Source organism: Musca vetustissima, unplaced genomic scaffold, assembly GCF_032173495.1.
Source record: "Musca vetustissima isolate MV318-11 ecotype Yass unplaced genomic scaffold, APGP_CSIRO_Mvet_v1 utg4927, whole genome shotgun sequence".
Classification (NCBI taxonomy): domain Eukaryota; kingdom Metazoa; phylum Arthropoda; class Insecta; order Diptera; family Muscidae; genus Musca; species Musca vetustissima.
In genome coordinates, this window is record NW_026884396.1 from 288,936 (window position 1) to 303,292 (window position 14,357).

At 35.4% G+C, this 14,357-nt stretch overlaps 2 protein-coding genes across 2 annotated transcripts in view; one reads left to right on the forward strand and one right to left on the reverse strand.

Moving 5' to 3' along the window:
- Positions 1 to 14,357, reverse strand: part of LOC133331362 (secernin-2) — a 220,789-nt gene that overhangs the window by 101,097 nt on the left and 105,335 nt on the right. The window lies entirely within an intron of this gene.
- On the forward strand, positions 3,077 to 5,161 carry LOC133331357 (tubulin alpha-1 chain). The gene is made up of 2 exons (XM_061539754.1): positions 3,077 to 3,231; positions 3,809 to 5,161. The coding sequence occupies exons 1-2, from the start codon at positions 3,229 to 3,231 to the stop codon at positions 5,156 to 5,158; spliced, it is 1,353 nt and encodes a 450-aa protein (XP_061395738.1). The 5' UTR covers positions 3,077 to 3,228; the 3' UTR covers positions 5,159 to 5,161.

Here is a 14,357-nt window from a genome sequence, read left to right on the forward strand (position 1 = left end):
ACTATAAGAATGTGAAAACAGACGATAAAATTTGGGAAACAAAACAAAATTGTGAAGGTATTGTAGGTTTTTGAAAATCGAAAATAGGAAATAATATAAGGGCATTATAGATCGATAAAAGAACAGTGGAATGGTGGGCGTACTTACACTGATTTAGTGGCAAATGTTAATACAATTATAAATTTAAGAGATATACAGACACATGGTATATTCCATGGTACAATAGTACGAGGTAGGGCAGCTTGAGTTTAATAATAAAAACAACTACTATGTAGGTGGTGGCTACTCCTGCCAAATATAAAATAAATATACGGAACAAGTGGATTTCACATTTTTTCAACACATAACTAAAAACGCGAAAAAAGGTTTATGATTTCTTTCTTAAATCCTGTAAAGAATATATTGAAATATTTATTTCATCCAAAACAAAGTAAATACTTCCAGACGGACGCGTTAAAAAGATAATTTTAATTTTAATTAAATTTGTATATATTTCATATATATTGCCCCTCTCTCCTGCAGTCAAAGACTTGCCGCAAGTAAACTCGCCTAATCTAAATTAGGACTATGTATTTTGATTTGAGGGAACAAACCACATTGAGAAAAAAATGCCATCATTTGGTAGCTTTGCATTACCTTGTAATAATTATACCCATGACATTATTGTAGAAGGCAGTCTCATTTGAGAAATTAATAATGGCAACCCTTTCAAATTGTTTGAAAAATAAATTCCATCGAATAAAAATTTACTCTTCTGTAAATAAATACCTCCTTTTTATGTTGTCAGGGTATTATAGCTTTGTGCAGCCCCAAGAGTTTATAACGCCGCGAAATATTGTTCCTAGACCCACCTTTAAGTATACCGATCGTCATTATCTCGACTAGCTGAGCCGATGTAGACATGTGTGTCCGTCCGTCCGTCCATTATAATTTTTAAACACGATACAGGTCACAGTTATGGACCAATCTTCACGAAATTTTGCATGTAGGATGCAAAATTGTTTTTGGAAAAGATCGGTTAATATTTAGAGAATGAAATGGACCAAAAACTTTATTTATGGCCCCAAAACATCGCGAAATTTTACATGGAAAAGGGGATCGGCCCAAAGAATAAGCATGAGAGTTTCGATCGGTCAATATTTAGCGGGACAAATGGACCCTGATTTTTGTGTGAAAAATGATAAAATTTGTGTTCTATGGCGTATATATTTACCCCTGAAGAAGTTGACAGCATATCCAAGAGGATTGGTTGACATTTATATTGATACCGATTATATTGTCGTATGTTCTCGGATGAGGGAGTTACACTTAAATATTTACAGGTGCTTAGGTATTCAGATATTATTTCGCCCTCTAGTGTGGTAATAATAGAGGGCGAAAATATAGCGCTGATCGCTTTGAAAATTTCCATGAGGATCCAAGTATGGTCAAATACAACGCCTATAATTTTCGGTGATGATCCGATAATAATTTTGGGATGAAGTGGACCGAAAACCTAATTTTTTCTGTCGTTCGGCCCCGTCCAGTCGGACGATATGCTCCGCTCACTGGTTTATAAATATTGAATTAATAACTTTTCGAAGGAGGATATTTTCATTTAAATTTTTAAAGCTGAATGTTGTCAAAAGTAAAATTATGAAAAAATTGTAATAATATGTCTGTATGAGACATAGGCAGATGGTTTTCCGGTTTTAACTCGCGTATAGACTACTGTTATAAATGTAAATTCCATATCATGTTCACAAATCCCGTTGATTATATTGACATTTGAGATCGAGTGGATTTCGCAAATCTAAACGCAACAATAACCTCTATGTGAAAGTTTAATACGATTTGGTATTAATCGCGGATATAAACAGTTCGAATCCGGCGAACTCAATGCTCTTTCCTCTTTATCAGTTTTACCGACTATTATCAATTATCGACAAAATGGTGTGAGTGAATTTCTACAAGTTTTCGGAAAGTGTGCAGTTTTTGATGGAGTGACATCTATGTTTGAATTTTTTACAAGTGATTAATATGTACTCTCAACAATTTCGACATGTTTCTCTTTTGCTATAAAAAAGTACGAAGAGAATGGCAAAGTTTTTTTGTATTTGGCAATGCCATCATTACATATATCTACCATGCAGACAAAAACTAAATTTATCCCTAAATATTTTTATTTAGTTATTAATATTTAACAACAATATAAAATGTCGTATTCAAATAAATAAAAATTTATTCATACTATTTATTCGATTTACCAAATCGATAAATAGTATGCAAAAATCAGAATTAATACACCTTTACATTTAACGTTTACCCAGTGGGTTTAAATCAATTCCTTTGAATATATGCCAAGTAAATCTTCATAAAGTAGGTTAACCCGGTAAAAAGTTCTAATGTAAATGCCGTATTAGGTTACGTTTACCACTAATCATAATAAAATGCACAGTGAAACAGTTTTATCTACTAATTGGAAATGACAACTGCCAATAATTGTTCATTTGTTTTGGCTTAACAATGGAATTATTACAAATAATTAAAAAATTAATATTTAATATAAATTACAAAATATATTAAATATACATAATAACTTTTCTATTATGTTCCTTCGGCAATCTTGTCATCTATCATCACATAAATACAACCTTGTACTGCATTATCGACTCAATAAACAATAATGTCAAGAATACAACTCATCATCAACTGCCAAACAAAGCTGGTTTATCAATGAAATTATTACAAAGCTATAAAAGGGAAACAAATCGAATATTTAATATAAATTAAATAATATATTTTAAATATAAATACTATCCCTTATAGTACGTTCTATCCCTGGCAATCCTGCCATCCTTCGTCATCATATAAATACAACCCTAAAACTGCATTATCGACACAACATACAAGACTGTCAAGAATACAACTCATCTCATACAACTCCCAAACCAGTACTGACAACATTTAAGATTCTTTTCCCTGCCTTCGTCAAATGGTCGGCATTTTTTCGTTAATTTCCCACCAACAACAACACCCCAACACCATTTCGTTGAGTTCGCTCTCTCATTCTTCGTTAAAAACAAAGTAGGCGTCATCCACATATATAAATACAAGTACAAGCGGCAAGAAAAATCATTCGATATCATAGTTTGGTAAGCTTCATAGCTGGCTGCTCCGAACTTGAAACGTAAAACCACAAATTTGATACTTTCTGTGTGTATTTGTTAAAAAACCAAAAAACTCAAAATGGTAAGTTTCAATAAATGGATTGAAGTGATGAATTAAAAAAAAATAAGTGAAGAAGAAAATAGAAAATACAAACATTGAATTAAAAACTTGGTGGAAATTTCCTGAAGTCATAAGAGTGTGACATAGAAGAGAAAGTAATTTTGTACAATAAGCCGCTTCAGTCGCCATTTGTAAAAAAATTCTTTGCAATAGTTTTTGTTGTAGTTTAAATGAAAACATAAAAATTTTTTGATAAGAAAAATTTGCTAAAAAAAAAATTCAAAATTTTAGCCGGTTGTGAATAATTCTCAAATTATGTGTTATACAAAATCACATTTTTCTCGAAGTGGTGTTACTTTTTTTTCTCTACCTCTTAAAAAACCGGCCGCACCCTTAATCACCACCACGATTTGGCATGACGTCATTTTTTTTTTTTTGCAGTTGACGTCTGCAAAAGCAAAGAATTTGTCACATTTTTTTTTTTCAAAGGAATCCGCCAAGTTTTCTTTTTTCTCGATTTCAATTTTGGTTTCTTTTGTTATTTTCTGAAATAAAACTAATATTAATTCCTCATTTTTGTGTTTTTTTTCATTAACAGCGTGAATGTATCTCTATCCATGTCGGTCAAGCTGGTGTCCAAATTGGTAACGCCTGCTGGGAATTGTACTGCTTGGAACATGGCATCCAGCCTGATGGTCAAATGCCCTCTGATAAGACTGTCGGTGGTGGTGATGATTCTTTCAACACCTTCTTCAGCGAAACTGGCGCTGGCAAACACGTACCCCGTGCCGTCTTTGTCGATTTGGAACCCACTGTAGTCGATGAAGTCCGTACTGGCACCTACCGTCAATTGTTCCATCCCGAACAATTGATCACTGGTAAGGAAGATGCCGCCAACAACTACGCCCGTGGTCACTACACCATTGGCAAGGAAATTGTAGACTTGGTCTTGGACCGCATCCGCAAATTGGCTGATCAATGTACCGGTCTCCAAGGTTTCTTGATCTTCCACTCGTTCGGTGGTGGCACCGGTTCCGGTTTCACCTCCTTGTTGATGGAACGTTTGTCGGTCGATTATGGCAAGAAATCCAAATTGGAATTCGCCATCTATCCCGCTCCCCAAGTCTCGACTGCCGTGGTTGAACCCTACAACTCGATCTTGACCACCCACACCACCTTGGAACACTCTGACTGCGCCTTCATGGTCGACAATGAAGCCATCTACGACATCTGCCGTCGTAACTTGGACATTGAGCGTCCCACTTACACCAACTTGAATCGTTTGATCGGCCAAATTGTGTCCTCCATCACTGCTTCGTTGCGTTTCGATGGTGCCCTCAATGTCGATTTGACTGAATTCCAAACTAACTTGGTGCCCTACCCACGTATCCACTTCCCCTTGGTCACCTACGCCCCCGTCATCTCGGCCGAAAAAGCCTACCACGAACAATTGTCCGTTGCCGAAATCACCAACGCCTGTTTCGAGCCCGCCAACCAGATGGTCAAGTGCGATCCTCGTCATGGCAAATACATGGCCTGCTGTATGTTGTATCGTGGTGATGTTGTGCCCAAGGATGTCAATGCCGCCATTGCCACCATCAAGACCAAGCGCACCATTCAATTCGTTGACTGGTGTCCCACTGGTTTCAAGGTCGGTATTAACTACCAACCACCCACTGTTGTGCCCGGTGGTGATTTGGCCAAGGTACAACGTGCCGTCTGCATGTTGTCCAACACCACCGCCATTGCCGAAGCTTGGGCCCGTCTCGATCACAAGTTCGACTTGATGTACGCCAAGCGTGCCTTCGTCCATTGGTACGTCGGTGAGGGTATGGAAGAAGGTGAATTCTCCGAAGCCCGTGAAGATTTGGCTGCCCTCGAAAAGGATTACGAGGAAGTCGGTATGGATTCCGGTGATGGTGAAGGTGAGGGTGCTGAAGAATATTAAGCAGCCAGACCCACAAAATTCGTTGAACAAGATTGAAGATTCTAACCTCAGCTGAAAGAAAATTTATTTGTAAACAAACAAAAAAAGAATTCCACAAACAAAACTAAAATTTGTTTATTTCATAATTTTTCCTAACTATGACGAATCACTCGAAAAAAGATTTTTTAAAATGAAGCTGAAAAAATGACTAAACTGAGAAAAAATAAAAAACAAACATGAACATGATTGCAAATCTATAAAAAAAGTTATTTTGGTGTTTTTAATTGTCATAAAGATAAAGGGGGGTTGGATAACTATTTTTAAAACAAAACTATCAGGAAGTTTTGTTACGCTGCTCTGCATGTGGCATGCAATTGGTAAGGGTTCAATAACCTAATGGCCAAACGACCCTACCTCTCCTCTACCACTGCCTCTTTGGGGGAACAGCCTAACTAATTGGTGAAAGCAATGTGAAAAAAAAGAGATCGTCGTGCCTTGTAATTAAAGAGAAATTTTTTCCATTTGCAACTTCCGCATCTCTGGTAAATATATTTTTTTCTATGCTATGCCCCAAAAACTTCGAAACATGTTTTTTTACTGTTTAAGACTGAAAATTTTCCCCCTGAAAAACTACAACGAAGAGTTTCAACGATGATGGAGATGAGTCATAGAAGAATGCTAGAAGCAGAACGAACAGCAGTTGTTGGCCTGATGATTTAATAACCATGCTGCCTGACTGCCGGTGTGAGTGAGTATTGTTGGGCTAGATATTTTTTTTCTTTTGAAAAAATAGCATTAACTTCGCATATCGTTGCCATGGTAAAAGTACAGTCTTCTTTTATGTGGAGGTCTCTTTCGGTTTTGCTTATTTCAACATTTTTGTCTTCTTCTTTTTTATTAACGCGCACCATTTGCAGCTGTCTCTTTAAATGGCATTAGTCGGCCTGCCTTAATGGTGGTGGTTGGTGGCTGGCTGGGTTTCCACAATTGAAATGTAATTTCATATCAATTTTATTTTTGGCTTCAAAATAGGCGTTGTTTGTTTGTGGTTGTCGTCGATGAGTTGTAAATCTTTTTAAAGCCATTTTGCCTTCTATGGTAATAACGACTTCATATGTGACTCGCCTGCCTATACATAGAGCGGAATATCTGTGTGCCGATGATGATTTCATTTTAAAGTTGTTGTTCGATATCAGATAGCTGCAATTGGGCCCAGAGGTCGTCGTCGTCATACACAAGTCTGTCTGGATTATAATTGTCTTCAAGGGGAAATTAGTAATCATAATCAAAGAGGCACTTTGAGATATATTTCTGGTCTAGCTTGAAGTGAAATGAATGTGTCATTTGCAATCGCAATCGAAAAAATAGATGTGGGATGTTGATTCGAAAAAACTGTGGGTTTTACTTAATTGTTTTTATGGCATTGATGGAATGACTGGAAATAGATTTTATAAAATCTGTAGCAAACTTCTTTACTTTTTTATTAGAAACTAAAATCTACATTACATGGAAAGGCAGGAGGCGAAATATTGTATGGTATAACTTTAAAAAAATTAAAAAATTATATATATGGAAAATAGTAATTTTTTTAAAATTGTATGTTTGAAAAGGCTTTCATGACCTCCTCAAAATTTGATCCAAATATCTCCATTATTAAAAAATTTATTTTTAGCATCAACGTTGTGAAGGTTAAAGCCTTTTTGCCTTCTATGGATATACATAAAATATCTGTGTGAAGAATGATGATTTCATTTTAAAGTTGTTGAGATATCAGAGAGCTGCAATTGATAAATACACAAGTTGTCTTAATAATTGTCTTCAAGGGGAAATTAGTAATCATAATCAAAGAGGCACTTTGAGATATTTTTCTGGTCTAGCTTGAAGTGAAATGAATGTGTCATTTGCAATGGCAATCGAAAAAATAGATGTGGGATGTTGATTCGAAAAAAACTGTGGGTTTTACTTAATTATTTTTTAAGGCATTGATGGAATGACTGGAAATAGATTTTATAAAATCTGTAGCAAACTTCTTTACTTTTTTTATTAGAAACTAAAATATACATTACATGGAAAGGCAGGAGGCGAAATAGTATGGATATCTGACGAAAATTGATGTTATATCGAAAATAGTGTTTTTAAAATTGTATGTTTCAAAGGCTTTCATGACCTCCACTATATTATGGAGCATCAACGTTGTGAAGGTTGGTGATTTAAAATTACAGTTGAAGAATGGATATTTAATTTGTAGTGAGTTTTGAGATTATACCTATCTTATAAAAGTTTCTTAAAAATTGTATGTTTTAGGGGCTTTTATGACTTCCACTTTAGTATGGAGCACTAGCATTATGATTCAAAATTACAGTTGCAAAAGGGACATAGTTTTTAGTAGCGAATTTTGAGTTTATATCGAAAATAGTGATTCAAAGTTACAGTGGAAATAGATTGTGTACTTTATGATCTTTATAAATAAGCTAGAGCCCGCCTTTATAACGTAGACGTAGTCTGTAGTCTATACACCAACTAATGATGTAGGAGCTGAAGGCAGTTTATGTATAAAAGCTGAAGCCAGCCTTTATAAGGTAGTTTAAGAAGATTAACATGAGTAAGGGATATATACGAAGTAGTCTGTAGTCTATACATGAACTAATGATATAGGAGCTGAAGGGAGTTTATGTATAAAAGCTGAAGGAAGTCCTTAAAGGCGAGCTGGAGAATATATTTATAGACGAAATTGAGGTGAAAGATGTTTTTTGTAAATGAGAGGACCAAGTGAAGAATTTTATATTTTAAACTCAACTATATATTCTTGATCAGAATGAAATTCCATGTCGATTTATGGGCGTCCATCAGTCTTTTGAAATCACTATGGAGATCGCAAGGTTTAAGTTAGGGCTTTGACATTTTGCACTCGCATTACTATTAGTCCTAGAATGTTTAGTATTGAAAATGCTATATATTGGTCCACGTCGGTATTTTTTGGCGATTTTTTTTGACATGTTTTCCAACCGAATTGGTTGTATTTTAGTACTTTGAGTTTTTAATGGGTTTAGAATCTTCCTACTTAAAATGATCAACATTGGTCCACTTTTAAAGTAGTGAGATTTATAGAATAAGCACTGAATAAGAATGACTTAATAGATGAATAGATGAACTTATAGACGAGTAGAAACAGAAATTCTTAATATGCGATATTAAGCAGGAAGTTATTATATAATAACTGAAGTATTGAGCCGATAAAGACGATCTGAAGCAGGGAGTCTGTAATATGAGCCGAGAGGCAGGGAATCTTTATAGGCGAATTATTGCTAGTCTTTAAAGGTGAGTTGATAGACATCTCGAAAGGGAGTCTTTTTAGGCAATCTGACTGCAGTCTTTACTGGCTGATTTAAGGGGAGGACCGTATTCCAACGAATTAATTTTTATAGACCTGTAAGCATCCTGAAAATTGTCTTTAACAACAGTCGAATATCCAGTCAATGACTTTTCCTGCAGTCAACTGAACACTTGAGGATTTCAAATGAAGTCGAAGGACCATTTGCGGGAGCATTTTAAAACTGAGAAGTGCCAGTGAAGTTTTATCGGCAAGTAAGGAGTCTAAAAATGCCAGCCGAGGAGACAGTAAATCGGGGTTGAGGGTCAGCGAGCCTTTCTTAACGATATGAGACTTTCGAAGAACAATGTGTCGACGCTAGCTTTGCTCGACGGACCGTATAAAGTCTTTCACTGAGCTCCAAGGTCAATTTATGAATTTATATAATGCTTGATTTTTAATAAGCAAGTAGTCTAACAATACAAATAAAAGGGACAGGTAATCCTCCTCCGTATTGTGTCAGGGAGAAGTGTCTGAGAGTCTATGCGCAACTAAGCAGTAGCCCATGGAGTTTACACAGATATGTTGGCAAGTCATGACATCAAACTGGCGATCTAGATGAGACAACATGTTTAAAGACTTGGCAGGTACACATAGAAGATCTGCAGAGTCAGTAAATGACTCTGGCTGTGTGCTAAGGCCTGCTGAAGTGACACGGAATCTATCTAAAGTCGAGTCTGTATTTGTGATGTAAAGAATCACTGAGTTTTTACGAGCTGACCAGAGCCAGAGGACTCGAAGGACCATTTAAAGCATTTCAGTGCCCTCGGATGAACACTGACTTTACATTGACATGACATAAAAAAGCTGGAAGCCTAGATTTTAAACCGTGAATTTTTATAGACAAACAAACAGTCTGTAATTGATACGACTGAAGGAACAGAGAAACGGCCTTAAGGTCCAGCGGCACCGTGAAGGGAGAAGTACCTGTAAACCTGTCAATAGCCGAACTGAAGATTAGGCCTGCGAGACTATATGGACGAGCTGAGGTCACTAAATCGTTTTATACGAAATGGAGAGCCAGAAAGTAGACGTGGCGTGGGAGGGCTATGGAGGTGCAAATAGGGCTCTGGCCCATTACTGACTTACGAAAGTTATATAAAATGGACTGACATTACACAGAAAAGTGAGGTTAGAAAATGTACAGATGCCTAGAATTGATTATAAGAACTCGCATCGAGGTTTATACCTGACCAGATCTATATAACCTTATAGGAAGATTATTAAAAGGGAGTCAATTAGGTCAATCAGAAAAAAATATTTTTAGATCAAAAGACAGAAGTACTTCTAGATGAACACATATGGAAGTTTTTATAGAGAGATGTCAAGAATTGAGTATACGAATCGGAATGGCGTATTTATGCATGACCAGTGGTATATTGCAGGGAAGTAGACCTTATATACTGCTAGATGAATCTTTCCATTCGATCGACATAGTGTTAAGTCTTTATAAATTATCATATGGGAGGCTTTATAGACGAGCTGAAGTATGGCCTTGTAGAAGATATACATACAGGAGAATTTATAGTTGGGCTGAAGGACTTTGTTATATAAAAAGAGCTGACATTAGCATATATTTTAATTTCCTTAAGGCAAAGAAATGTTCGCTTTAATATCTTTCATATGCCTTTGGTACTTTCTAGTTTTTCTTTCTATTTTCCAATATCCTTATCTAATTTTTTCTATTGAATTCTGTCAAAAAAAAAAAAAAATTGAACAATTAGGTGGCTTAAATAGTTATCCGTAAATCTTTTGCTACGGAAATATCCGGCTGATTCTACCTGTTACCTTATGTAACTTGGTATACACATGCCTGGTAAACCATCTGCCTCGACCATAAACCGTTGGCAGGGTAATTTAACTGCATTAGTCATTCTTCCTTTAAATGGCTAGAATATGCTATGTACTAAAATGTACATACATACAAATATGTATGTACATATAATGGAAATAGTTCTTGTGCATGAACACAAATAATGTGTATAAAAGAAATGCGGGCTGGTCGATTGACTGCCTGCCAGCCGGTCGATTTGCCCAACCAGTGGATATGGATTCTTGTGTATGTATAACAGTTTCGAAGACCTACCCAGCCATACATCCACTTAAACATCTGCCAAGCCAACCACTACATTAAAATTTCATTTAAGTGACACACATCCATGATGGTATTGTATGTCAGAATGTAAGTAATTCTGTTTGTTTTTTTGTATGTATCCCTGGTTACAGACACATAACACGAATGGATTTTTCTTGTTGTTGTTTTCCTTTCGTTATGAAAACGAACAAATAAAAAACCATCTAACAGCAATGTCCTTTCGTTTGGGCGAGGAAGGAAACAGATGATTCATCAGACTGCAGATACTCAACACAAAATTGAAAAAGAAAAACAAGGAGGCCTAAATGAAGGTCGATATGGGTGTATGTAGGTATATACATAGAGAATGGATTATCGTATACAAATAAAATATATATACTATGTATTTATATATTTGTTCTATTATATACATACATATTGTTATGTATAAATACATATGAGGATTACATATTTGCTCTTAGTTATTTGCTGAGTAAATTAAATTTGACTTTAGATTTGAGGGTGGTCTCAAATAATTGCTTTTTAAATTGTTGTACATTAAACCTACACCAATAATCAGTACTAAAAATTTCGAATTATTCCAACAAAAGTAAATATTTGTCAATTGTTTAATGAATTGGTACAGATGCCTAGAATTGATTATAAGAACTCGAATAGAGGTTTATACATATCACCTTATATGGGCCAATGGTTCTTTCTATAGACGACTTAAAGACATTACAATGGAAATTAGAAAACAAATTTTTAAAAGATAGATAACCTCTCTTTTTTAATCAATAAACGAAAGTATTTATAGACGAACATAAGGCAGGTTTTATTGACAGATGTCAAGAATTGAGTATACGAGTCCGAATAGAGTCTTTATAGATGAACAAAGGCATATTGCCGGGAAGTAGACCTTATATACGGCCAGATGGAATTTTCCATGGAATATTAATAGGTATGGTCAAATGGGAGGCTTTGTAGATGACCATATGGGAGGCTCTATAGATCAGCTGAAGTGTGGCCTTGTAGAAGATATACATACAGGAGACTTTATAGGTGAACTGAAGCAGGCAGAATATATAGTCGGGTAGAAACAGCTTTATAGCAGTGCTGCTACATGGAACTTTTGTAGGCGAACATAATTAGGGAGTCTTTATAGATGAACTGATGTTGGAATTGTTTTAAAAATGCGCAAAGCAAAAAGTCTATTTAGACGAACGGAAGAATTTAGTCCGTATTGGCGAGCTGAATCAAGTAGTCTTTATAGATAACTTAAAGGAGTTAGTCTTAGAATATTTAAAGAAGAGCTGTAGCAGGGAGTACTGAAGTAACGGGTCTTTATAGCCGCAACTGAAGGCGAAAGTCTTTAGAGACAAACTTTATAGACGAGCTGAAGTATGATCTTGTAGAAGATATACATACTGGAGACTTTATAGGTGAGCTGAAGCAGGCAGAATATATAGTCAGGTGGAAGTTACGCAGTTCATTTTTATAGACAAGCTGAAGACGACTATCTCTATACGCGAACTGAAGCAGGAAGTCACTCTAGACTCTTCTAGAGATAAGTATTTATATGCGATCTAAACCAAAATCCTTATAGGCGAACTGAAGCAGGGAAAATTTATAAAAGATCTGTAGAAGGAAGTTTTTATAGACGTACTGAAGCAGGAGGTATTTATAGAAGAGCTGGAACATGGAGCTTTTGTATGCGAATGGAATAAAGGAGTCTTTATAGATGAATTGAAGTTGGGATTTTTATAGATTCGTTAAGGCAAAAAGTCTATTTAGACGAAAAGAAGAATTTAGTCCTTGTAGTCGAGCTGAACCATGAAGTCTTTATAAATAAGTTAAAGCAGTTAGTTTTTGTAGGAGATCCAATGCAGGGAATCTTTATAGATGAGCCGAAGCCGTCAGTTGTTATGGGCAAACTTCATTGTGGAATCTTTAAAGACTAAATTAAAGAAGGGTTCTTTATATATTGTATAATTCGGGAACTCTGTGTAGACAAGCTGAATGAAATTCTTAAAACAAAGTGAAGGCAGGAATTTTTTTCTATAGGACTTTAAGATTATCTAGAGGTAGCCTATATAAGAAAGTTGAATAAAGATGAGCACGAGGTTGAGATTTTCGCCTATATCTCATGTCATCATATACATGAATTATTGATGGATGGGCTGAAGTTGAAAGTCTTTGGAGTCAGTCTGAATAAAAGATTCTCAGAAAAAAGAACCTGAAGCTGGACATTTTTATAGGTTAGCTGAAACAAATAGCCTCTATATAAGAGCTGAATGAAAGTTATGGACATTGTATGATAAAAATCTTTATAAAATACGAAAAATGCAAGGAGTGATGAAGCATTGGGTCTTTATAGGTGCAGATGAAACTGGTAGTCTTTAGTTTCGAACTGATTAAATGTATCTCGAAAGAGGAACTGAAACAAACAATTTTTATAGATGGGCTGATGCAGGAAGTCTCTATAGAAGAACTTAATGAAGATAGTGGTCCTTGTAGGAGATCTTATGGAGAAAATCTGTATAAAATGCCAAAATGTAGTCTTTAGTCAAAATGCTAAAATAAAGTCAATGTTTAGGGACTTGCTGGAGGCAATCTGCTCTGACGTATAAAGACGCACGTAAAACAGTAAATTTCTGTAGATAAGGTGGTGTTTTAGATACGAATTGATGGGGTTGGACCTTGTAGGAGAATTTTAGGGGAAAATCTTTGTAAAATACCAAAATTGAGTCATTTTATATGAACTGAAGTAATATTTAGAAACTGGTTGTAGGCAATCTTTAGAGACGAAATGAAGGGACCAAAAAGGAAGACTTAATTGGCGACCGACTAAAAGGGAGTTCTTGAAATATCATCAAAAGAAGTATTTGGAAAGTTTTAGAGACAATCCCTAATAGAGGAGCATATAAAGACGAACTGATACAGGATTTTTTTAGATGAGTTAAAGCAGGGTGGAATCTCTAAAGACGAACTGAAGGAGAAAATCTTTATAAATAAGGAAATGCAGCTATTAAATATAAGCTGGAGTAATAGTGGGGGTCTACATTCCAGAACAAAAAGAATACCACAACGGAATCATTTAAATGTCTACAAAGGCGTTATTGGACATACTCTAAATCAGTGTTTACAGACGTTCCGAATGTAGTCATGCAGAGACAGTATTTTTTGGTACCATGGAATTTTTATGGAAATCTAGGCATTATGCTTTATAGTCGGCTAGAATACTGGGGGTCTTTACATGAAATTGGAGTCAATATGTTTTATTTATAGCCATTCAGAATGACTTAATTATTGATTACTGGTATATTTATATTTTAATGGAGCTCAATATTCCATTTGAAGCCTGATTTATTATTGATATCAGTAGGAAGCTTTTAACTAGGAACAGGACATATTTGTCGATGTGAACAGTTTTTATAGAAGACCAGAGACGATTTTTAAAAGATGTAGGTTTTTGGTGAACAATCAGAGAGGACCTTTTTATCATCACTATTTTTTTTTTAATTCCTGATCTGGTCATTATAAAGGGCATTATTTATAGACGCAGAGGTAAAGGTTATTGAAGATTATCAAAAAACAAAAAAAATGTAATTATGAAGTAATAACGTAGTTATGTTCTGTCCGGACCATGTTTTTATACCCTCAACCATGAAGTGGACACCCAAAATATTTTAAATCGATCGGAACTTTTATATGGATGTTATGCCATTATGTGGAACCAACATCTTAGGAATAGTAGCAATACATACATAAAAAGA